General features: G+C 40.2%; 1 protein-coding gene across 2 annotated transcripts in view; it reads left to right on the plus strand.

The window, feature by feature from the left end:
• LOC101170687 (slit homolog 3 protein) overlaps positions 1-26,005 on the plus strand; it is a 296,346-nt gene extending 270,341 nt beyond the window's left edge. For both annotated transcript variants that reach the window (XM_011479838.3, XM_011479839.3), the window contains 10 exons: positions 3,681-3,820; positions 7,799-7,892; positions 9,169-9,306; positions 9,892-10,132; positions 11,984-12,114; positions 21,941-22,095; positions 22,604-22,770; positions 23,169-23,326; positions 24,705-24,910; positions 24,993-26,005. In XM_011479838.3, the coding sequence (XP_011478140.1) occupies positions 3,681-3,820; positions 7,799-7,892; positions 9,169-9,306; positions 9,892-10,132; positions 11,984-12,114; positions 21,941-22,095; positions 22,604-22,770; positions 23,169-23,326; positions 24,705-24,910; positions 24,993-25,240 (1,678 nt within the window). In that variant the 3' untranslated portion in view covers positions 25,241-26,005. The remainder of the gene's footprint in view (positions 1-3,680; positions 3,821-7,798; positions 7,893-9,168; positions 9,307-9,891; positions 10,133-11,983; positions 12,115-21,940; positions 22,096-22,603; positions 22,771-23,168; positions 23,327-24,704; positions 24,911-24,992) is intronic.
• The last annotated feature ends 280 nt before the right edge of the window (positions 26,006-26,285 follow it).

The raw sequence follows: 26,285 nt of genomic DNA on the forward strand, positions 1-26,285 counted from the left end.
GAGAAAATTACCTTTCCTCACCCCCCACCCCCCACCCCCCTTCAAATGTAGACAGTGTGATTAGAATAGAGGCATGCTTCACTGAACAATGCATTAAACAGGATAACAACTCACTTTGACCTTATTATGTGTTATCCTGCCCGTCTGTGTGGGGGTGTTGGTTTGTGTGTGCTGACGAAGGGGGCGGGGGATTAAAGAAAAGATTTTCAAGAAAGAGAGGGGGATTTAAGTTACTCATTAGGTACTCCTCATTTTTCATTCACCTGTTTTTTCAAGACGGCTTCCTTAGGGAACACACGTCTGACTTGGCCAGTTTTGTTACGCACACATCGTTTAGAAATGTATTTCTTCAGTGAGGTTTATTCGAGGATTCAGTATAAATGTTTTTTTTTTTTGGAGCATTATGTCTTTTTGTGTTTTATGGATTCTCCATGCTTATGTTTTCCTCCTGAAATCATTCAAATATTCGGAAATGTCTGCAGGCAGCTTTGCTTTCATGGAGTTCAATCTCGCACATTCACAACTGGGAGCAGTTCACCACAATCAGTGCTTGACTTCTCAGCTCCAGGAGAGATGTCAAGGGTCAGAGCCTCTCAGCTGCAGGGAGTGGGGGGGTGGGGGGTCTCATTTCATTTCCTACCTTTCTTCCAACTCATGTGGGATTTCAGATGGGTTTCTCTCATCCCTGCCTGGAAACACTTGAAAATTGAGTGCAATTGTTTAACAAATGTCTTGGGCATGACATGAAATTTTAAACATTGGGTTTCCCTGCCAGTCATCTCTTATCTAAAACCTTCTGGATGGAGAAAACCAGAAGAAACAGGTTGAAAAGTCCGATTGTACAGAGCATTGGATAGGCATAAAATGTAAGAAGCAGCAAAGCACAAACTAAACAAAAAATGTGTAGGACTTTGGAATTAAGGTGTATTTTTGACATAATACCTTTGAGCCCTCAAAAACTCCTAAAAAGTCAGGATTACAGTCGTGTTTTTTATTTTTTTACCTCTTATAAAAACTGTTTTAAACAAACGGAGAAATAGAAAAACGCTTCCTGCATGTGCAGTTTAAGTTTCATTAAAGAAACTCCTGCTTTTAATTTTGGTAGAAGAGAGCAGCTCTGATTGAAGAAATTGTCAAAAAAAGTCTAGAACAAAATTGTCTTAGCAAAGCCTTTGTCCTTTAAAAGTGTACTGCTCTCAGACATTATGGCCTTTAACATAAAAGTATGGTAATGTTATTAAAGCTGTCTTTACCCTTTACTGGTCCGGCTGTCATGTTAATATGTGCACAGAGAGAACCCAAATAGAAAAGGACATGAAAGATGCCAAGCCGTTTTGACATTTGAAAGTATTTTATAATCAATTTGGGGGATATTTCAGCAGTCCAATTTGGTTTACAGCAAAAGCCTGTTTCCTAAACTTTATAATTCAAATGTCAAGATAGATGTCAACCAAAGATTTGATTGTTGGTGATGCTCTTTCTCACAATGTCAGACAGCATTTCTGAGAGAAACATTAACAAAAACATTTACTTCTTTTCTATTTTTTCTATGCACGCTGTATTTGTCAGAAGTCAAAGCTCTGTATCCCCCTCTGGTCATCGGCGGGCACTGTCTCCAGAGTTCTAAACAAACTACATCTCCCAGCAACCCCAGCGCACAGTTTCTGGATGCCACACAGCTGACTCTCATGTGCAATCACTCACAGTACACTTGAGCACTGAGCCTCACTCAGTGTGAAATATTCTTTGTGCCACTATGCCTGCATTATATCCAGACCAGAGCCTTTGATGTCCTGACCCTGTTTCCTCTCTGACTCTGTTTGTCTGCCGCCTGCCCCGAATCTCGCCTGGATCCTGACTACTCTAGTTTCCTCTCTGAGGTTCCGATGCTCGTCATTAGCCCCTGCCTGTTTGACCAAGATTTAGCTTTGTTTCAGCTCAGCTTGTAAACCAGCTGCAATTGGATCCAGTCTTATGCCCGTTCTTGGGACCCTAGTTGCGGTGCCTTTTTAAAATTTTCAGGTTAAACTACTCATTTGGATAAAACAAAATGTCATTGAAGCCTTGTGGATTGAAGTTTCAGAAATGTTTTCCGCACACCGGAAACCTGTCATGGTTTATCTGCCTTTTTGTTCATATTTCTTGCAGTCTTTCCTTTGTCTCCTGATGGTCCCCTCACATCTTAAAGCCCCACTTTTAATCTATTTTCAAGACTTCTCTTTTAATTAGGATGCTATTTTAGCCAAAATCAAAATACATTTTCTAGGACATAGTTTCTGCCGAGCGGCATGAGTTCATCAGAAATTCACCCCTGAGTTGTGAGCGAGACTGTGTGTGCATGGAGCAATCCTGCCCCCTCCCTTTTGCTGAGAGTTCTCTGTTTACAGCCCCTCACACTCTCAACCTAACATTACCGATGCAACAAAAACAGCGAGTAAAATTTGAGCTATCCAGCCTTACAGTAATTAACCCGACGAGGAAATCAAAGACGTTCGTTGATCTACTTGTCTGTAGGTAGATACTGATTCATAATCATTTGAAAAAAGAAATACTCAGAAGTGCAATTTTAAGACTAATTTTCTTTCATCATGAAATAAATGCTGCAGGATCTTGTTAAAAACACCTAAAACAGCATTTTCATCAGAGTGGGTCTTTATGTTCTCCTGCACAGAGACATATTACTATTCTAATGAAAAACGACATTTTTCAGACTACAAACAAAGTCCGGTATTAGAATAGATGTTCTTGTTGAACATTGAGATACATTATTCATCTTTGGCACTGACACAACTTTCCACTTTGTTCTGGTTTTTTTCTGATGTCTGTTTTCATCTCGTAAAAGTAGCTGAACTCAGTCATGTGTGGGAGTTTAACAATAAAACAGAAAATGATGCCATCAAAAACAGGCAGAAGGGTCTGAAACGACAGGCTCCTGAGAAATAAGTCAAACATTCTGACCCCATTGGCAGATTTTCTTTAAATGAGCAGAGTATCTGTGGTAATAAGAATGTTCCTACCAAAAATATTTTTTTCAAGAAAATATTTTTAGTCACTTGTTTTCTCAAGATTATGTTCCTTTTAAAAAACTTTATTGGTAAGATCCTTTTTCTTGCAAGACAGAAAGTTAGTTTTTTTTTTTTTTTTTGAAACAAGAGCCTCTTTACTTTCTGAGGATTACGTTTTTGCTGATCTGTTTGTCCAAATCTCCTAACTTCAACTAACGGAGCTTCTTCTGTTTGTAATTTATTGTGAGGAGTCTCTCTAACTGTTGTTTAAAAGCTAAAAAAGCAGATTACATGAAGGATGACTAAAAGTGTGGGAGGGATTAAAAAAAGATAGAACAAATATCCCCCCCCCCCTTTTTTGCTGTTTGTGGCTCTTTTGTTGTAAAATATCTTGAATATGAATATATATTTTTTAATGTTAAATCTATTTAAAGTGATGTGGTAGATTGTGACTCACAAAGTTGTAACTGAGGTGGTATTTAACACTTTCAAGGACAATGGTAGAGTGTCAGCCCCAAAGATAACAGCTTTGTTAGCTTACCTTTGATTCTGAAGTTCTGTTGAGCAGCTGGTTGATTGGTCTGTTTTGTTTCATTAGAAGTGGTGTTGGGTGGAGTGTATGTTAAGGTTGTGATAATGCTCGCGTTGTGTCTGATTCTTTGTTGGTGCCAACAGCTGTGTGTGTCCAGCCGGGTTTGAGGGTCAGCGCTGTGAGATGAACCCAGATGACTGTGAAGACAACGACTGCGAGAACAATTCCACCTGCGTTGATGGGGTCAACAACTACACCTGCGTCTGTCCCCCAAACTACACAGGTGGATTACCCCCCCCACACACACACACACACAAAGGCTTCTACACAGAATATTCCTGAAACCCTGAGTATTTTCTTCTCCCCTGAGAGGCCACACGGGTCAGCAAGTCCCCACACTCACACACGAAATCTTATTTTCCACTTTACTGGATGTTAACGCCGTAATGGACAGCCTATCTGCAGTGACCTGAAACAGTTCTTGCGGGAGGTTTAAAAAGCAATCACGTAGAAGGGAAAGTGGGGGGAGACAACAACAGCAAAATTGCAAAAGGGGGTGTCATGTACCGGGTGAAAGGGAAAATAGACAGAGCAACGGAAAGGGCAAACAAGGGCTGATAATGGCTGGAAGCTGTAAAATAGAGAAATACAAACGCCTTGGAGGAGTCTGGAAAATCTAAAGTGGACGGGGAAAAGTCAGGTTTTACTGTGTAGCCTGATGCTATGTTCACACTGGGCATGTCCATTTACGCATTAAACGCACATTCTTGAATGCACAATCAGTCCACGGTTCACGCTGGAGAAGTAGGGAGGGACTTCTTCTTCTTTTTCTTTTTGTACAGTTTACAAGCGAATGACCACAACCTACAATTAGAAGAGGCTTGGTGTGAAATGTCTAAGCGGCGCAAATCTTGCTCCAGGCTTTTTCTTTCACAGCTCTATTCCGATAAATGAAAGACTTGGAGTTGTTAAATTTCAAAATTCAAAAACAGCATTCATGACTTTCTCCTTCATGATCAATTCTCAAATGGTTGACATTTCTGTGAATTGAATGTCAATACCAAACCGAGTCCCTGATAGGTCAAAGTTCAACCTGCTTGACTTTCAATGCATGTTCAAAAGCGGCGTGTTTTGGACGTACAGCCCCAAATCTGTCTTAAAAATGTGTATAGCGAAGCATAAATGCAAGAGTTTAGAGCCCGGAAGCCTAAAACGCGCCTTTACATACTTTTCATTGGAATTGGCTGCTTAAATGTGCGTTGCTGAGGGCGGTGTGAACGTAGTGTTAGACAAACACACGTGCTCTAGAGCTGAACCTGGACCTTAGCCAGGATACATTTAACTCACAAACACTCTCTCCTGATAACACTGTTGGCATTATCTTTTCCCACTGACAGCCACTTTACCACACACTGATGCTGCACACCGACATCCACACACACTCCCACAGCTGGCTTGTTGGGCATCAAACCATGACAGAGTCACTGACCTCATCACAGTGGTTAAGAGGACAGTCTGCTGATCCCCCTGCTTTTCCTGAGCTCAGCATTCACTAATGTCACGTTACCTTTATACTTCACACATCTACTATACGCATTTTCACATTGATCTACGAATGACCTGCAGAGGGAATTCATTAGGAACGATTTTCACTGCTGAAACACAGATAGTTTCCTCCAATTTTGACTATTTATGAGAAGTAATTTATTGGTTTAGTTTGTTCTTCAAAATAAATCTACAAAACATACCATTTGCTTACCCAATCTCTACATAGAGCCTGAACTGCTAAGTGGGCACAGATATTATCAGAGCTTCATGCTTTTTTTGGCTCAAATTTAAACTAAACTGAAATTAAAGTGCTTGATTAAAGTTTGGATGATTTTAATGCAATAGTTGGTAAGTCCTTCTCTTGTCTTAGAATAAAGCTTTGACAATCCAAGCTTTGTCCAATAATGGCACTTTGATGTTGGATCTCTGTGTGTTGACTTTGAATCATTTCTTCTAAAATGTGCGCCTTAGCAAACTCTAACGTCTTTGCCATTTCTGAGCTTTTCTGCATCAGTTTGCTCAGACCCTCATGTCATTCTGACTTTTGACTGCTGTAATGCGGTCGGGAAGGTGCAGGTGATACATTTTATTTTTTCTATGAAAACCTGGTGTAATCCTTTAATGCTTTTAAAATTACATTTTTTATAAATACAAAATAACTCAAACTTTAATCTAAAAAAATGAAAAATGATGTGTCAGAAAGAATGTGCAGCAGAAAAATTTGACTGTTGCAGTTCCAGGAGCTTCAACAGTGAAGTGTGGATTAAAAGAAAACTGGAAAAATGCTGTTGAAAGGCAGAGGAGGGCGAGGGATGGCTTGATTTTATTAAAGCAGGCAGAGAAGGATGGAAATGGCTCTGACCTTTGTCAATCCCTCCTTTTATTTTTTTGGCAGATTCCAGCAAGTCTTTTTTACACAAACTGTTAACCTCCTTCACCCTTTGAGTAGGTGTGTGCATCCTAAGAGAGCCACCACGGCTGCACAATCGATTAACCTCGACTCCCTTTGCTGTTATAGCATTATTTCCTGTATCTTTGTGTCTATGAGGACTTCTACCCTGATCCCAGATCGTACACAGTTTTTTTTTAAAACCTTCTTCCTGTTTTAGCATGCTTTGCAATCTCATTGGTAGACATACGGAAAGGTCTATATGGTCTTTCACTTTTTCCATTTATTATAAGAGTTTTACAAGGTTGTGTCCTAACCCTCAAAAATTTATTTATTCCTAACCTGTATGCTAAAAGTTAATAAATAAATAAAAGGGATGTTTCTATTCCTTATAACATATAAACCATTGTCTCAACTGCTGATTTATGCATAATTTTAAGGTTTTTAATTCCTATAAAAGCGTTTTTAAATGCCATGAACTCTACAAGAATGGCTTTACCGTTAGACTTAGGTGCTTAGACTCAACTCTATTACATAATCATTTTTTTAAATCTTATATTATCTGTTGTTTTTGTCGTTATCTGTGTTTTGAGCTATGGTAATAAATCTATTTCTCCATTATGAGATCAATTAAAATTCTATTCCTAGTATCAATTGTATGGAATAGCAGCATTAAGAAAAACAAAAATAGTGAAAAAACATGTAAAAAAAAAACCTAAAGTAAAAGAAAACTAAAGTAGAATTACCTCCTAAAGAAAAGTCTAAAAAACAATATAAGAATGCAAGATGTATTAAAAACTGGCATTACCTTATATATTTGCACATTTTTCAGAGACATTCTGCCATTGAGACATATGTTTTATTATATTTACATTGACAAAACGTCAAGAACTAAGATATATAATGATCTGGCTAGCTTCATTCATCTAAGGTAAATATATAAATGCATGTGTTTATGTTTATGTCCAAAAAAAAATATTTGTAGAAATGGTTTACTTAATATTATTCAAACATTCATTTATTTTCTATAAAAGTAAAGCAAAAGTAAAGCAAAAATAAATAAATAAATAAATACAGAAATAAATAAGTAAATAAATGAGTAAATTAATAAATAAATAAATAAATAACAGGCAAATTCAAGTACTTTGGTATTCAGCCGTCGTCTTACAGGGCAAGAAAAGCTTGGATGGATGGATGGATGGATGGATGGATGGATGGATGGATGGATGGATGGATGGATGGATGGATGGATGGATGGATGGATGGATGGATGGATGGATGGATGGATGGATGGATGGATGGATGGATGGATGGATGGATGGAACGATGGATGGATGGATGGATGGATGGATGGTATGCGATAAACTAAAAAAAGCATAAAAGCATAGCAGTGTTGGGAAAATGCATCATACACTCACTCAGATAGCATGTTTACTAATATATTCATTGATAATACTGACATATTTCCAATACAGAGTAGAAGTTTGGGGAAATACAAATCTACAGTGTTTGTATGTCTTACAAAAATTTATTATGGATTATGGACACATACAAATGCTCTATTCTTAAGGTCTGGTTTATTGAAATTATGGGAACTAGTGAAACTTACAACAGCACTCATCATGTTTAAAGCCAGAAATAACTTACTTCCAATAAACATGCAACAATTGTTCAGGGACAGAGATGGGGTTACGGTTAAGAAAGCAGCTAAATTTCAAAAAGCTTTGCATTCATACCACAAAAAAGAAAATGTGCTTATCAACTTGTGGTGTGGATTTATGGAATAGATTGGAAGGTTTAATTATTATTTTCCTTCTTCACCAGGCGACCTGTGTGATGAGGTTGTTGATCCCTGCCTAAGTGGGTTTCACTCTTGCCAGCACGACTCTAAGTGCATACCTGTTGGTCGCAGTTACAGGTGAGTGGCTGCTTCATTGTACAGATTTACGAAGAACAGGTTAAAGGTCATATTTCTCTTTGTATTAAACATAAACGTGTGGGCTTTCACACAACACAGGGTTCTTCATGTCTGTCTGTTTCATTAGTATGCAGAGTAAATGTTACTGATCACATTTAAATGATTTGTGTTCTTACTCCCATCGTTTGTGGATATGTCAATTATTCAATCCTATATATGCAGTGGTTTAATCAAGTAGATTGGATAAATATCCTTTCGTAGATTATCGTTCATCACCAGTCTTTCATCCCTCAATACTAAGAATATAAAACTAGAATTGTCATAAAAATTGAGTTTGAGTTTGAGTAAGATGGTAGGTAGAAAATTATGATAAATATTGAGTTGCATATAAAAAAAATTGTAGTTTAAACCCTAATTCCCCTATTACAATATACAGATCAGACAGTCAAATCTGCAATGTACTGGCAAACTGTCCAGGGTGAACCATGGCTTTGCCCTTCAGTATGTGGGTTGGCTCCTGTAACCCTGTGACCTTAACTTGAAATAGAGCAGGAAGTTGGTGAACTACGTTAGCGAGTAGCGGCCAGCGGTTATAAGAACATTCATTTTATAACTTTGAAAACTAATTCTAAAACAAAAAGTCATCAGTTGCATGTACAGTACAGAACAAAAGTTTGGACACATCTTTCCATTCAAATAAATGGGAAGGTGTGTCCAAACGTTTGTTCTGTTCTGTGCATGTAAACGTCTGTGCTTCAAAGCTCACCCAAGTGAAGAGATGTGTGTGTCTTTCGTGGCACACAGAGCGACGCGGTTCACCCTCGCGGTGGAGGGACACAGAGCACTAAGGTTTCCCTTTCAAAAAACGTTTTCAAACAGCCCTACCCCTCCAAACGCCACTACAGAATGTTGGACTGGTTTGCTTTTCGGCTGCTCACTATAGGGATCCCCACAGTAAATCTGCACCCTCCTCGTTCACACCAACCACCCTCATATCCTCATAAACTTCATCCATAAACCTCATCCTCAGTCTTGTCTCCTTCCTGGTTACTCCAACCTCAGCAACCTCATCTCTCCTCCGAGCATATCCAAATCATCTCCATCTGCCCAAAATTTGGGATTACAGAACAGCAAAGAAAATTATAAGCATCACGAGGACAAAGTCATTTTACGGATGCACTTAATTTTAAGTGCATCTGTAATTTGTTTTGTAAAAATGTGTATATTTTTCCATAGAAAATGCCTGTAATCACAATGTAAATCCCTGTTTTTCTAGATGTGAGTGTTTACCAGGCTATGTGGGCCAGCACTGTGAGCAGGACTTTAATGACTGTTTGGAGAATAAATGTCGGCATGGAGCGGAGTGTGTGGACGCCGTCAACGGATATACCTGCATCTGCAGGAAGGGTTTCAGGTGAGAGGCGTGGAAACAACCCAGACAAAAACACCATTAGGCACTGAACTGTCAGACTGGGAGTAAAATTCAGAAGGCACTTCATAATCAGACACTTGACTCAAACCCACTAAGAACATGTGTGTGTGTGTCTGTGTGCAGCAGATGCAGCACCATGTGGTTAATTATAGCAGAGTCTGTTGGCGAGGGGGAAGCCAATTCATCACAGGGACAGAAATGGAAAAGGGGAAAGAGAGAATCATAAGTACGCTGGGAACAAATCGAAAACTGGAGACAGAGACATTTGGAATACTACTGTATTGCCATTATTCAAGGAAAAGTCCAGATTTCATGGATTCAATGAGATCCAGGGGGAGGCTGGTCATTCTACAAAATCTGTTTTTCATGTCTTGCTGGTAAAATACATAATTTTCCTTCTGAAATGTTGCCTTGCCTTCAACATCAGTACAATTTCCATAAATCATGAAATGAGACAGAATGTAGTTTAACTATCAAGAAACTTGTGTCAAAATACAAGCCCCCCAAAAAAAACCTCCAATGACACTCTCCAGATTAAATTGTCTTCTGTCCAATCTACTCCCCCAGCGGGCTGTTTTGTGAGAACCCTCCACCAATGATCTTGCTGCAAACCAGTCCCTGCGACCAATCAGAGTGCCAGAACAGCGCCCAGTGTCTGGTGGTTGCTGGAGAACCTATTTGCCGCTGCATTCCTGGCTATTATGGGGATAAATGCGACAAGGTGTCAACTGTTCACTTCCTGGGTCGTGATGGCTACGTGGAGCTGCCAGGCACCAAGCTCCGCCCAACTGCTCACATTTCTTTGCAGGTGAGTTTGATCTTTGTCCTCTGCCTCGGCTTCTCAACATAGCAGTTTTTTCTTCGTTTACGATTCTGTAATCAATGACAGAGAAAGAAACGTGTATGAAAAAAGACCATTTTGCTCAAAAGCACTCTTTCAAATACCCTTTTTTTTTAATAAATAACAGCTGGAACTCATTGAAATCATGCCTGTAGAGTCCTGTTTCTTGGTGCAAATGAAGCAAAGCAAATGTCTCTTACACTCTGTTTTCATGGCCCATTGAAAGGCTGTGCATGTGCACAGACAGGCATGCACACACATGTCCGTTCAGGGAGACCACAGGTCTGTACACCTGAGAGTCCGGACCTAATAGAGGCATACTCATTTGGAAATGAAACCGTAACAAGAGAAACAAGAAAAGCAGCCGAGTCAAATTGAAATTGACCACCTGTACGGGTCCATGAATGTGTTTGCTTGTGTTCACTCTTCTTGGGAGTTTTTAATGTCAGTGCCAAGGCTGGTAAAAAGTTTTCCCAGAAACCTTACGCAAAGGCAAGAAGAGGAAGGAGAAAAAGAACTCCAAAAATCTGAGCACCTCTGCACATCATAAGTCATGTTGAGTTTTTTTTTTCTTTCTTTTTAACATACTTCTCAGTTTCGTTTTGGTCTGAATCCCAGTGTTCTGTTCACCTACTCTGTTTTATCTCTTTCTTTACCTCCACCTCTTCATTTCCTGCGTTTCTTACTGCGGTTCTTTCCTCACTTTGTTGAGTTTTCTTCTTTTCCAGCAGCTTGTTAGCAGGTGTTCTCTTGGACATGCTCCATAGACATAGGAGCGTTAAGTACATGCCCCTGTGGCCCCAGTTCCACTGGCAAGTTAGTTATTACTAACAAGTGTCACATGTCGAGAGTTATTTATGTTGAAGAAAAGAGCTTTGACCCTGAAGACACGTGTGTGGTAGAATTGGTTCCCTCTTGTTTTCTTTCTTCTCGGGTTAAAACTTTAATTTAACTGTTCCTTAAAAGTGAGTGTAGTTCAGTACAGGGTCCTTCTGCACGATACCATAGACAACAGCGTTTAAACACTCATGATCTAATGTAATATGTATTTAACCCAAAGGGTTCACTGATGTCTACTGTTTTACTTTATGTGAGTTTAAAGACAGGAGTGTTTTTATATGGATGACTTTTGTATATACATATACTGTAATCTGATTATTTTAAAAGTCGTTGAACAGTATTATCAATAATTATGACTAACAATTGAGTGAAAACTATGGGTTTTTATGTTTTTCAGCTTCTTTTTTTCTATAAACATGCAGTTTTGTACATAAAGTCACAGTGTTTCCTGACATTTTGAGGTCTCACTGTTTTGCAGATTATTTTCAGTGCAGTTTTGCATCAATTTTTTTTTCTCTCTACAGCACATTGTGTTCTGCATCTTGATTGGCTTTTGATCTTGACAATGAATCTCCTGTGTGCCGTGTTTCGTGTACAAAATGCCTTCAGCTCGCCAGAGTTGCATAAATCTTTGACTGGGAGCAGAACTTTGTTTTTTATTCGATAACTACTGGACCTATTTTCTATAAAAGTTTGAACTTTTGAACTTTCACTTTAAACAAGATAAAGTGTGAAAATGTTCATGTGTCTCTCAGAAAAGTGTACTAAGTGTGTAATGAGGGATTTTACTGCCATAAAACATTTGTAATCCCACTTCTTGGCTTTTACCCATCACGGGACATTGATGGAACGTATCTCCTGCAGTAAACGAGGGAACACTGTAGAAAAATACATTGAGGTCTTGATGTTCACAGACTTTCCTTTGTTTGTGATTATTTGTTTTTATATCAATTTATTTTAAATATTTGAATTCTCCAGATGGCTACAGAGAGAGACAATGGCATTTTGTTGTACAAGGAAGACCATGACCCCCTGGCTCTGGAGCTTTACCAGGGACACATACGACTCATTTACGACTTTGCCAACTACCCACCAACTACTGTGTACAGGTAACCTATGCAAAACACAAACAAAGTGCTTTTACTTTTCTAGAAATCAAATTAAGTCAGACATTTGCTTTCAATTGCCTTGAAAAATGTCAAACTAATTATGACAAAATCTTACATATGACATGAGGCTGAAAAATAGACACTTATTTTGCATTTAGTAAGTGTATTTTACTCAGCGTTTGCATTTGTAAATAAAAAATACCAGCTTAGGTCTAAATATTCATATGAACATAAAGATGAAAGACTTTTCTTGCAGATAAAAGGAACCTGTTGCATCTGGCTAACTGATAGTAAAAAGGGCTAAAATGCTGATACGTTGAATGTTTTACAATAAAGTACTTTGATGATGCAGCTCCAACGAAACAATATGGCTGCCGAAAGAAAACTCACATTCAGCAACTATGGGGGCTAAGGGGGAATTATAGGAGACAAACATAAAAAAAGAGTAAATAACCATGAAAAGAAAGGTCTTATCTCCTTCACAAACACCAGACAGAGTGAAAGGGTTTGTGTTTTTGGTTGTCTGCTGTTTACTGACTCCTATCGATTCAGCATTTGCCATTTGACTTTGTGTGTCACAAAGAATGAGCAAAACAAGGGCTGAAATTGTTAGTTTCTTTTTTTCCAATAACACTTTTGAACTCTAGAAGATTTATTTAAGGTTTAAAACACATTTTCCCAAAAATGTTTAGAGAATAAAATGATGAACATGATTACACACCCACGTTAGCAAAATAGTGTCATGAAGGTTGTTCTGGCCAGGTTTTGTGGGTTTATTTACTTATTTTTTTGCAAGTATCTGTTCTATATTTATTGGCCGTGGCAATGTCTACAAGGTAGGTCAAACAGCACTTGACTGGTGCTTGACTGTAGAGACGTTTTCAGTGGAACCTCACAAGAAACGCTCCATGGACTCCATGCTTTGCATCCATCCTGCATTTGTGTTTGGTGGTTTTTCCCTTTTTTCTACATTAAAAAGGTACCCAAAGCTCTAATGTGTTACTGTGATCCAGAGTTTATGACAAGGTTAGTTTAATAGCAATTGTATATTATGGTTTTCTTTCTTGTAAGATAGTGGGAAAGAGCTGCTGATAACTAATTTGAATCTCAAAAATGATTGAAGGGAACTCAAAAGGGGCTAAATGTGTATGTGAGCAGAGAAAAAAGAAATTCGCCCTCTTCACTGGTTAGCTTGGTAAAATATTGGAGTCAAATATAAATCAAGGCCTCACTCATTAAGCTGCATATGTGTAATTGCTGTGATAATGACAAGGATACGACAAAGGAAGGCATTGTTAAAGAGGAAGAAGAGATCAAATCACAGCGTGGAAATGATGGCACAGATGTGCTAAGACGGCTGAGATGATCAAGCAGTTGGAAGAACAAAGTCTAAAGAGACACAGTGATGGGCTAAACAACCAGCAAATTTCAATCAAAAGACAACGAGACCCATCCCAAGCAATAGCAACAATGCATTCAAGTGGAAGAAATGGACCAACGTGGGTTCAAATGAATCGACTGAATGTGGAAAAGCAAGATGGATGAAAAGAACTGAAAGATGGAGAGAAAGGAAAGGGATGTATGATGTAGGGAAATGGATAAAGAACAATAGAGTGCAGCAGCAATTTAGCTTTCACTGATAACACAGGGCTGCAGCATCGTGTCTTTAAATATGCAGACATGGTGAAGAGGACTAGTTGAAGTTCAAACTAAGTCTTTGGATAAAGAAAGTGGAAGAAAAGGTTTGAGTGGCTTTGAAGTTGGCATGGCTGCTGGTGACACTTGAACTGCTATTGAAATGTCAAGAACTTTTCGTTTCCAAGGATTTTCATCCAAATACTTCAAAAAAGAAATATTTTAATTTTATTCAAAAACAGGAAAAAAGAGAAAACTTCGTCAGTGAGTTGCATTTTTTAAGGAAAAATTATTTGGTGGTTCCATAAGTCAAAAACAGATATGAAACCTGGATAAGGATGAAAGTAATTGTTTCAAATTAGAGCAACCAGTCGATGCAGAACTTCACTTCTGAGCGTGACACGTTGACCTTTAAAGACAATCCTGGGTGCTACTAATTTGTCTTTTTTTTTTATTTAAACTACTTCATGAAATATGGATGACAAAGTGGAAGCCTGAGCGGTTGACTTTATCTGTTTGATGTTTCCTTAAGATTTAGTCACAACTTACAGGCGGATACGGGATGCCCGTGGTTAAAAATAGGCAAACCTGCTGGGGGCCTGCATGAAATTTTAAGATTGTGGGAAACTTAGTGAGACTGTAGAGTGGAAATGTTTGTGCACGTGTTGTAAGGGCATGCTGCAGCAGGCGACAGGTTGTAGTGAACATTTATACAACGCGTAAGTGTAACTAAGGGTGAAGTAGGTAAGACACGTTTTATAGATTTTTTTATATTTTTCAATTCCCACAAAACCAGCATGCTGCACAAGTGGCCTGTCAGTGCTGTTCAATTAATAAGTATGCACTCTTTTTATGCAGCTTGACTGTTAAAAGTGACAAAATTTGACAATCAGAGCGTAGGCGTCCTACAGGCATCCTTTGGGCACTTACAGAGCAGCGTAAGGGCAGCGGATGACAGCGTTACTCATACTGTACGTCATAAGTGCGTTCAATGGCTATTAGCCCTACATGTACTTCACGATACACCTACCAAGGGAACTGCAAGACACACCTGCATCTTCGTAAGATGTAGCCGTACCTACAACCCTCTACTGACCCACAATCCAATCCATATCCTGCAGTACCTTTGCAGGTCAACCCCCCCATACGGGTGCATGTGGCTATGGCTTTAGTAGGGTGCCTTATATAAGTCATCCACTGATAAAGTTGTCTTTGCTATACCAAAAAAAAAAGTTTTTGGACATTAACTAGAAAAACAGGCAATTTTGGGGTTTTCCTTCATCAGTTGCCACGTTTTTATGCTACTCCAGACTCTTTCTAATAAAAAATATAACAACAACAAACAGGGAAAAAAGAGAAAAAAAAAATCCATGTATGTTTTCAGCTTGGAGATGCTCAGATACCAGGGAGGAGACAATGGCAGTGACATAAGGAGGTGTAGATTCCATTTAGAGCACCCTCATTAGTACCAGATAAAAGAGGTTAGCCAGGACTTGTGTCAAATGAACGTTTGTGTGTGTGTGTGTGGTAAAGCGGAATTTAGCGTGTGTGTTTGTTGTGCATTCATGTGGTGGCCTTTACTAAATGTCACACTAATCTCCAGTCAGGTCAAAGAGAGCAGATCTACTGTTATTCATCAGATTGAGATGGAGCGAGGGATGGATCGATGTCTGAGGGGGATGATAAAGAAATGGGTGGAGGGAAACGGTTTGAGGGGAGGGGGGAGCGGACAGAGAGGGATCAGGGAAAAGACAGCAGATGGATAGGAGGGAAGATGATGGATGGCTCACCAGACAAATATGAAATATGATCCAGAGTGAGTTGTTGTAAGGAATGAAGGGAGGAAGCGAGGATTAAAGATCAGATAGCAACACAGATGAGGCACAGAGCAGTTCTTCATGAAACGTCCAACTATTAAATTATCCGTTTACTCAACAACATTATCACACAAACACATTCAGACTGTGGTTCCAGTTTCAGAGAAATCCTGAAGTGATCTGTAGCCCTCAGTTTTGACCTACCCTTACCTCTTAAGCTACAGACACTCTGGGCATGTGACGCACAGTCGAGAATGTGCTTATAGCCCATGGTGTTCACACTGCACAAGCAAGGAGGGCTTCTTCTTCTTCTTTTTTTTCTTTTGATACTACCGCATGTCTGTCACCTAGTTGCAATTATTGATGTCTCCTCCATGATCCATTTGCACATAGTTGGCAATTTGACAGTTGGCACTTCCAGAAATTAAAAGGGAAGCCATCCACACGTCACTACCAAATCCCTGAATGATCAGAGTTTGATCTGGTTTAAACTTAGGGTTTTGGACGTAGAGTCTGCAAACTTAAAAATGTGGTCACTTGAACGCCGTTGCAGAGTGCAGTGTTAACATAGCTTAGACCTCCTTCTTTGCTTTGGGAGAGGGGAGGAGTATTATGACAGTTTTGATTGATTTGTACCTTGAAGGAAATCTTCTTTGTGTAGGTTAACACATAAAGTATAAGATAGATACATATTTGGATACTAACTGCAATAGACTTAGAAAGAACCTTTTTATCACTTCCTAATTCATACATATAAAATCCTCATACAGAGTGCATTTAATTTTTGTTTATGTTGAAATTATATTTGTCAGACTGATGTTGAAGACAGCAAAAATTGTCATAAGAGCTGTATATTGGCAAGAATTTGGCAATACAATACATATAACAATATATATGTCACGATACAAAATATCCCAATGTATCTCAAGACTGTAACATAGACAATATGTCACAATAAATAAATAAAAAGTATAACTTCGAAATGTTTTGTCTGAATACTGATCCACCTTTCACATTAATAAAATTGTATAGAATACTTTCTAATTTATTATCAGAACACTAATCACAGGGTAAAATTGCTTTTAACAACCAAATTCATAGTCCTTTAAATTAAGAAACGACTTTTTTAACCCTTAATATTGTATGGTTTCCACAACCCACTATTTTTCATTTTATTGGTTCTTTGAGTTTGATTAAGAAAATATAGTGCTGTTTATTTCCAACACTGTTTCAATGTACTGTATGAGGTAGAAAATGGCTGCTGGATTAAAAGACTGAGGCAGTCTGCCTTTTTTCAGTCAAACCCGAGTTGTCTGATTGAGCTGTGTAACAACAACCACAAGACTAATGAGGGAACATCTACCACAAGATGGTTCTCGTGAGATCTTGTTGTTTAGGGGCAGAGCTGCTGAAAGAGGCTTGGCGTGGTGCGCTGGTGGTCGGGAATCTAAGTGGTAAACAAAAGTAAGACAAGGATCTAAATGTTTGCTTATAAATAGGTAATTAATAATGAAATATTGCGATATTTTCTTTTGCATTAATAATTGTCCTATTATTGCAAAAGAAAATATCGCAATATTTCACAGAATCGATTGTTCCTAATGGTTATATTAAGAAAATAAAAATCTTTATAAACTGTATTCCTAAAAAAATTGTCATGCGCACCTTAATGCTGCGACTTGATAAAAATAAACAACTGCTGCTGTAATTTCTTGACTATATCTGGTCCTAGCACTGCTATTAATAGACTGTGTGGAGATTCAGGGCTCCCCTACCCTTTTAAATTTTCACTAAACAGAAAAAAGTGGGATTCACCCAGGAGTTGGCCAACACATTCAAAGCCTGTGCTGTGGAAACGGCACACAGTGGTTGTGAGACGGGAGGCTGTTAAGAGATCCGGTCATGAGATGGAAAAACTAGAGATAAAACAGCAGAGCAGAAGCTGGACTCAGACATGAATCTTTTCTCGCTCCTCCATTTGTCAGCTGTCATAGCCCCGGTCATTTGGGTGGTGCTTTCCTGTCAGATTGGACGGCTGGCGTAGGTGGGGATTCCTGGTTGTCTGGTGAAATGCAGCTGTTGAGCAGCTGAAAGGGACTGACTGCAAAGGTGCAGCACTTTGTTAAAATCTGGTGTGAAGGACACACGTGTCAGTGCACGAGGTGCTGGGATTGAGAAAGGGATCAATTATATTTGATTTTAAAGTACACTGACTTGTCATCAGGTTCCTTTTTGATTGTTAGAAACAGAAACAACCTAGAATGACTCATATTGTGGATCAGATGTGTTGATTTAGCACGTATCTGCCTCTGCGTGTTTCTACTTTCTACACAGACTTCATTCTACCAAGAACATCATAACCACAAACACACCAGGAAATGTATGATTTTATCCCTTGTGCTATCTTAGATGACCCCACCCTCACATTGACGTGTTCTCCCTACCATGACAAAGGTGGATAAAGGTGGAAAGATTTCATGTAATCCATGGACACCAGTGAAGATCACAAATCATTGAAGAAAAAAAAGGTTCAGAGCACTGTCTAGTGGGTCTAGATGACCCAACTCCCAATGTTAAAATGCCTAGGATAGCACAAGGGTTACGGCTGTAAAGTCCCATTCCGTTCATCTTTTGATCAGTTTTCAAAGTGTCCCCAGTGGTCTTTTATTTATGATTCTATCGTTTTTAGCAAAGATAAAAAAAACTGTGCCTTTTTTCTGATATAGTTTCAGCAAAGCAGCAGGAGTTTATTAGAAATTCCCCTCTGAATTGTGGGCGGAGTAAGCCTACTTCCATTCCTCGTCATCCATCTGTTACATGCTATCCCACTAGCTTACAGCCCCTTACAACCCCTACATAACATGGTGGTGCAACAAAGATGGCGAGCATAATTGGAGCTATCCATCCATACAGTTTAAAGCCAGATTCCAGCTCAGACGAGGAGAACAAAGACGTTCATGGATCTATTTGTCAAACAATGGATGCATTTGAATAAAGGGAGCTGAGAGCTTGTGGCCCACTGAGTGTATTTTCTACATCACACATGCGCTCTTTTTTTTCAAACAGCATCTTTTTCATCCACTCCTGATTCGCAACAGTTTGAATAAAGAAATACTCTGAAATGTGATTTAAAGTAACATTTTCTTGATATGTGTTATCCATCATCAGAAAAATGCTGCAAGAACATGCTAAAGACACCAAAAACTTGGTTTTGATTGGAGTGGGGCTTTGAATAATGGAACAGGCAGCATTGAGCCAAAAACACACTTGAATATAAACTTTGAGAGCTGTTTCACTTCCACTCAAAATTTCCTGTCCTGCCTTCTTTCATCCGTGCCTACATTAAAGAGCACAAAAAGAGCAAAGTCTTTCCTTAATAAGTCTCTTTAAAACCGCATGCCTGAGGCTGAGGCATAGACAGAGTCCTGGAGCTCTTCAGGTTTAAAATGCTTAAGGTCAACTGATACATTCCTGTAGTGAAACCTCAGGGGCCTGAATCAAGTTGTCAGTGTTGGAAGTGGATCAAAACCCAAGTGGGCTACCCTGAAGAAGAACACGTTACAGGCGGAGAGGTCAGACATGGCTGAAAGAAGACGAGAGGATGGAAGGAAGCCGCAGAAGTACCTGAGTTTACAAGACCTATACAAGCCTCCTTGTCTGTCTGACCTGCACACATAAACATAGAAAAATCACACACCCATGTCTGTGTAATGGCTCACGAAACAAACAAATCAATACATAGGCATGTACAGAGACATGAAACAAAAATACTTCTGCTCAAATGTTAAAACAATGCAGTTTATTTCCCTGTGAATCCAGTTACATTGGGAATGGAGCTGGCTGTGTCTGTGCTCACCTCTGATTGGAGACTGATGAGACATTGATGCCCCTCATGGCTTTGTTATGTTTGTCATGGCCTTTTTCCTATATGTATGTCAACCAGAGCTGTATGCGATGGAGATGTCAATTTCCATGTGGGAACCTCCCAAATGGATAAATAAAGTTGTCTATCTATCTATCTATCTATAACCCTTGTGCTGTCCTAGGCACCCTAACATTGGGAGTTGGGTCATCTAGACCCACTAGACAGTGCTCTGAACCTTTTTTCTTCAATGATTTGTGATCTTCACTGGTGTCCATGGATTACATGACATCCTCTCCACCTTTATCCACCTTTGTAATGGTAGGGAGAACACGTCAAAGTAAGGGTGGGGTCATCTAACAGTGTCATAGGATTTCCATTTTCTCAATTGTTGAATTTACTTTTACTAATTTCTGTAATTGACTATCCAAGGACAACTTAAAAAATGTTAAAATGTATACAATGGTTGACAGAAAACTCAAATACACAACTGTACATTCAATTTATAATAAGGAAAGCACCGCATCCTGTCATTCAGTCTGACTCTAGTTGTGTATGAACAGTTTTTCATTTGCAGAAAATCCCTTGAACATGTATAGAGAGACAAACATCTCTGCCTTGTTCTTGAGACTATCCAGTAATGAGGTCTAGTGTTGGTTTGGCAGACTTCCTTCTCACCTGCAGAGCTGGCAGTTGTTCACTGAGACACACAGAGGTCAGCTGCTGCCACCTGATGGAGTCTCAGGGTCATAGCAGCTGCAGTGTCCAGCATGTCAGGATTTCCCTAAAAGAACATTATTATTATCTATTTTGGTGTGATAAGCAGTTTATATGACTGTGTGAACTAACGAGTTGTAAAGGGGTGGTAAGGGAATCCGCCTCAAGGGCAACTGTGAAGGAGGTAGATGAGACTTCACAAGTCAGAAGAAAAAATCAAGAAAAAAGGAGGGAAGGCGGCAAATGCATAACACATTTTCTGATCATTGGTGCTGGATATTACTGGTATAATATTACCCTGCTGTTTGGTTCATGATGTCATTTCAGACCTGTTCCTCTGTCAAAGGGACATCCCTTTAATGCTTCGTTCACACCGGCCCCGGCAACAAGCGACCATTTCCAATGAAAAGTCTATGTCAATGCAGCTTTTGGGCTTCCGCGTTTCAAAACTCACACATTCACACTTCGCCACGTACATTTTTACGACCATTTTCAGGGCTTCAAGTACAAAAGGCACAGCCTATGATCGTGCGTTGAAGGCTAAACCAGGTTGAACTTGGACCAATCAGGGACTCAGATTTGGTAGTGACGAATGGATGGCGTCCATTATAATTCACAAAAGTTCCAATCATTTGGAAATTGATCATAAAGGAGAAATTATTGTGGTTTGTGCCCGGCTGGAATTCTATGACAACTCTTTCATAAGTCCCAATAGAGCTGTGAAAGAAAAAGCCTGAAGCAAGATTCACAAGATTTGCACCGCTTTGACATTTCGCACCAAGACTCTTTCAACCGTAGGTGGCGGACATGTGCTGGTAAATGGTGGAAAAAGAAGAAGAAGCCCCTCCCTGCTGGTCCAGTGTGAACACCATGAGCTAAACTCACTTTCAAGGATGCACGTTCAGTGCGTTCTCGTCACATGCCTGGTGTGAACGTAGCTTGACTCTATAAACAGCTGCCAGTTAAAGCTGGGCTGGTGTTCCTCTGCTGTTTGTCGGTTCCTCCTCTACTGTCTGCAGCAGACCACCAGCAGAAAGACTAGATCCATTTCCTTTGTTCTGGTTTAGATCTTCTACAATAGGCCTGGCAATCGGAAGCCTCATCATCTCTACCACCCATCCACCTCCATCTCAGTGCCTCTTTGCCCCCTCCTTCCCCCACCTCTGCTCTCCCCCCCATCAGTCAGCGTTGCCAAACCACTGTCTCTGTAGCTGTCTGTGTCTTTTCCAGCAAAAACCACATATTTCTAGAATTCAAGGCGCACGCTTTGCAGGGTCAGGCTCTGTGCAAAAGGTCAGCATCTATGTTTTCGTGCAAACTTCTCATTTCAGGAAACATTTATTCTTCTGTAAAAAAGATATCAGCTTCAGTAAAAGTATCCTTTCTGAACCACGGTGGTCTCTACTGATTGATTCCAGCTTTGAAACAGTTTGACCCCGCAGCTTTAGCTCATCAGAACAAACAAAGCCGCAGCTGCAGAGCCACAACCCGGATCAAGGGCGCATTTTAACCTGTTCCAAAGAGAAACTGCAGGGAGAGTGTGATTTGTGTGTTCTAGATCTGATCGTTGTACTTCAGCACAAATTGCTGAAATTTCTTTGTCATTTCAGATTTCAAACAACTAAACAAAGAGGAATGTTTGACCTCAAAGATGTTTGGAGTCTGTTTTCTGTCTTGCATTCTTATCATCACTAAATCTGTCTTGTATAGATTTCTGCTGTCATCTATTATAATCAGAACCACACTAAAAGCACATCTTTTTCTCGGCCTGTGTGTGTGTGTGTGTGTCGTGAAGTGTTGAGTCTGTGAACGACGGCCTTTTCCATACAGTTGAGCTGTTGATTCAGAACCATTCTCTGAGCTTGGTGGTGGATAATGGCGCCCCGAAGAGCCTGGGCAAGCTCGCTCGCCAGCCCTCCGTGGACCACAACACTCAGCTTTACATAGGAGGTAAGCGCGCCCATTCATGCAGATGTGCAGAGCCTGCAGATGTTGTTTTTGCCTTCGCTGTGCTGCTTTTTTGTGGTTCAGCTTCACATGTTTTCCGCAAAATAGGCACATACAAATATAAGAACCAGAAACAAGCAAATACGCACACACACACACCCACACACACACACACACCCACCCACACACACACACACTCACCATGATTGTGGTGAGGAAGTAAAAAGCTGTTTTTGTTCAAGCGTTTCTCAAAAAGGAAGGCAGAAACGCCTCTGAAAGCACGCAGCCTCTTTCCACAGTTGCTTGATAGAACCAGGATGTTATTATCCTCACAAGCTGTAGGGCCATATTTTAGCAGAAACACTGTAAGAGCCGAGCAAAAAGAAGAAGAAGCAGCCCCACTCTGCCTGACGCAGACATTCACCTCAACCATATTTTTTTAAAAGCTCATTTCTGTTTTTCAACCAGGCATTGCCTTTCCCGTTTCATCGTTGCTCCGTCTCATTCTCAGGGGTACCCTCCCATGTGGTGGCCGCAGGTTTGCGTCCGGGCCCTGAGCGCCCCCCGCAGGCCTTTAACGGCTGCTTTCACAACTTTCGGATCAACGGGGAAATTCAAGACCTGAAGTTTGGATCCACAGGAGAAAAGCAGCCACAGTCACAAGTGGTTGAAGGCAGGGTAAAGATCTTTTTTTGTTTTGTACTCAATTTCCTTCTACAGCAATGCACATCATACAGTGAATGAAGCCTGAGCTGCTGATGTTGTTTCTTATAATGTACTGCTATACCCTTAGTTACAAATTGTATTTCTTTGTAATTTAAGGGAAGCATGATTCTGTAATAATTTATTGAGATGATTTAGCTGATAATTAAGTGACATTTTTTTCACTTTTTACCTCTTTTCTTTATTATTCCAAACGTTATCTTTGTTTCAGGTCATTTTTTTCTCCTCTCTAAACTGCTTTAGATGTGTTCTCAGTTACGCCCACATTACCAGGCAGCACCCTATTGTTTGTCAGGTGAAATCTCCAGGAACCCCACTCTCATTAATGTTTGCGGTTCTTGTTCCGTCACCAGGGCGATGGCATTCTTGTGGGGTGTCATTCCTGCAGCGTGTGTGCTCAGGGCGCCTGCAGAGAAGGAGGGGAGACGGGGGTCACTTGTCAGTGCCCTCCAGGACAGAGCGGGGTTCTGTGTGACGAGACCACAGCCCCTGATCTCTGTCTGAACAGCAGGTGAGGCAAAAAGAACTCTGGCTTAGCAGAAACTAGAAAGTAATGAACTGGGAGCTGCTGGCCGGTCGTCCTTCACATTGGACTGTCGCTACCAGAGACTAGCAAGTCTGCCACCTACAGTTGGAAAAGGCTTGGTGTGAAATGTTAAAGTCTTGTTCCAGGCTTTTTCTTTCACAGCTCAATTCTGAGCTGAAAGACTTAGTGTCATAAAATTCTCACCGGCCCAAAATGCAATTATTTTAATTTCTCCTCCATGATCAATTTTAAAATGGTTGGTACTTTTGTGAAATATAAGGGATGCCATCCATCCATCACTACCATGTCTAAGTCTGTGATTGGTCAAAAATGGATCTGGCTTAACTCTCAACTTTCCACAATTGTATTGAGAGCCCGAAATCGACCGTAAACCTTGTGCTATCTTAGATGACCCCACCCTTACATTGACGTGTTCTCCCTACCATGACAAAGGTGGATAAAGGTGGAAAGATTTCATGTAATCCATGGACACCAGTGAAGATCACAAATCATTTAAGAAAAAAGGTTCAGCGCACTGTCTAGTGGGTCTAGATGACCCAACTCCCAATGTTAAAGTGCCTAGGATAACACAAGGGTTCTAATGTGCATAACACAAATGTTTTGAATACAGAAGCCTGAAACGCACATATATGTGCGTTCAAATAGACTTTTCATTACAAGTGGTTACTTGATCGTGCGTTGCCGAAGGCGGTGTAAACGTATCTTAATGCTACTACAAAGGAGTCAGCAAAGAAATGTCCCAGCATGCATTTTACCACAATGTGGAAAAGGTGGTGAGTCAATAAAAACACCCCCCCCCTCACTTACACAGAACTTGTCCACCTTTTTGCCCTAAAAGTCGCCTCATTTTTTATACTTTTTCCCATCAGACTATTGTGCTGTTTCTATGCAATTCCTTTAAGTGACCTTTTGTAATTGTTCATTTCTTTGTATATAAATACCTGAATAGGTACACATCATGTGACATGAGGTTTTGAGAGAAACTGTTTACCTTCACAGGCACAAATGTGTGCTGCCTTTAGGAAATATCGACAAAATTAAATGGATTTCTGGCTTTTTCCCCTAAGATTTGGGATCTTTCATCAAATCTCCAATAATTATCTGACCTTTAAATGAAACATGTAGTACAGCAATGTTTTTTTTATCTCATTCATCTGAAAGAGAAGCTGCCGCATGTGAAATCTACTGTTTTGTTGTCATTCATACCGCAAATGACATTTTATTGTACCATATCATCACTGACTTTTGCCGTATTTTACAAAGAGTATCTTAGAATCCTGTCACTGATGACTAACAAACATCTTAATCTTTAATGTTTTTCTTCTTCCTTCTCTTGAAACAGATGTGTTCATGGTTCATGCGTGCTAAAGGGTCAGTCTTACAGTTGTCAGTGCAATGACGGCTACTGGGGTCAGTTCTGTGATCAGCGGCAGGAACCTGCAGCCTGTAGGGGGCAGCACTGCGGACAAGGGGAGTGTCACGTGTCAGAGCTAGGAAAGCCGGTCTGCCACTGTCAGCCGGGCTTCACGGGACCGACCTGTGATACAGGTGGGAATCCTGCAAATTGTGCAAATAACACGAGACGAGGAACACAAATGATTGACCAGAAATGTTCCTCATCCACATGCAGAACTCACGTGTCCGGGGATAATGGTGCGGGAGCAGCTGAAGCGGCACCAAGCCATGAGAACCTGCACGACTGTTAACAAGATCCCACGCATGGACTGTCCCAGATATTGCCAGGCGCCCCCTGGCGTCTGCTGCGGCGTCACCAAGACCAGGCGGAGAAAGGTGGTCTTCCGCTGCACTGACGGCACCTCATATTCAGAGGAGATGGAGACCCCTCTGGAATGTGGCTGCTCCAAATGCCCGTTGTAACGGCACAGCACCATGCCGGGGTTGTTCTGCAACACACACCGCTGCCAATTTTGTGAGGCTTTTTGAGAATTTTCCTCGCTGATGAGCACCAGCACCACGCAGTCAATCATCCTGTTCAACCGCCGCCACTTCGTTGTCAAGAGAAGCCGCAAAACGACGGAGCTGGGACATTTTTGTGTGATTTTTGACAGAGAGAAAATATATTGTAAGATATAAGTGAGAAACATAGAACTTATTTTTATTATGGATTTTTTTAAAGATAATAAACGGACTGATAACTTGTTTTTAATAAAGCTGATTATACAAGGTGTTACATAGTAGAAAACTGTATTTTCTATTTTGTAAGAAGGAAAAAGTTCACGCAGCATTAACATTCCTTAAATGCATATGAATATGTAAGTGTAAATGTATAGGTTATGTACCCTAACCAAATGAATTTTATATCTTGTGTTCTTCCATGATGTAAATGTGAGTGCTGAAGCTGCAAATGAGAGCTGGTTCTGCTCTGACGGACAGGTGGCGGTCTTTTAACGGCCTCTGTTGCTTCACTCTAACAGACGTCTTCCTCACACGCCGGTTCACACAAAAGACTCTTTCCACAGAGACGGTTAAACACCTTCTGTTTTGTGCTAGTTTGCTTTTGAACAGCAGACTTGGAGCCTCATGAAGTGTAAAATTAAAAAAAAATCTGGGTTCCCCGTTTACATCCACAATGATAAAAATGACATTTTAAATCCCTGAGATGGAACTAAATAGCTTCTAAAATTGAATAATCTAAATGTAGAGTGTGTTTGTTGCGTCTGAACAGACAGCACGCTTAACGAACTGTTAAGTGCACTTTCACCATTGTTGCCTAGAAACACACATAGCATAAAGCACACCATAAAGTACTTTGTTGGTCAGAAACATACGACTTGTGGTGATGTTGTTAAGATGGAACTCTATTGTGAGTTATTTCCAAAGCATTGCTATACTAGTGAGGTCCTCCTCCTGGACGATAGGATCACAGTCCAGCCCCAAAGGAAACGACGCTCCAACCACAACA

The sequence above is a fragment of the Oryzias latipes genome, chromosome 10 (assembly GCF_002234675.1).
Source record: "Oryzias latipes chromosome 10, ASM223467v1".
Classification (NCBI taxonomy): Eukaryota; Metazoa; Chordata; class Actinopteri; order Beloniformes; family Adrianichthyidae; genus Oryzias; species Oryzias latipes.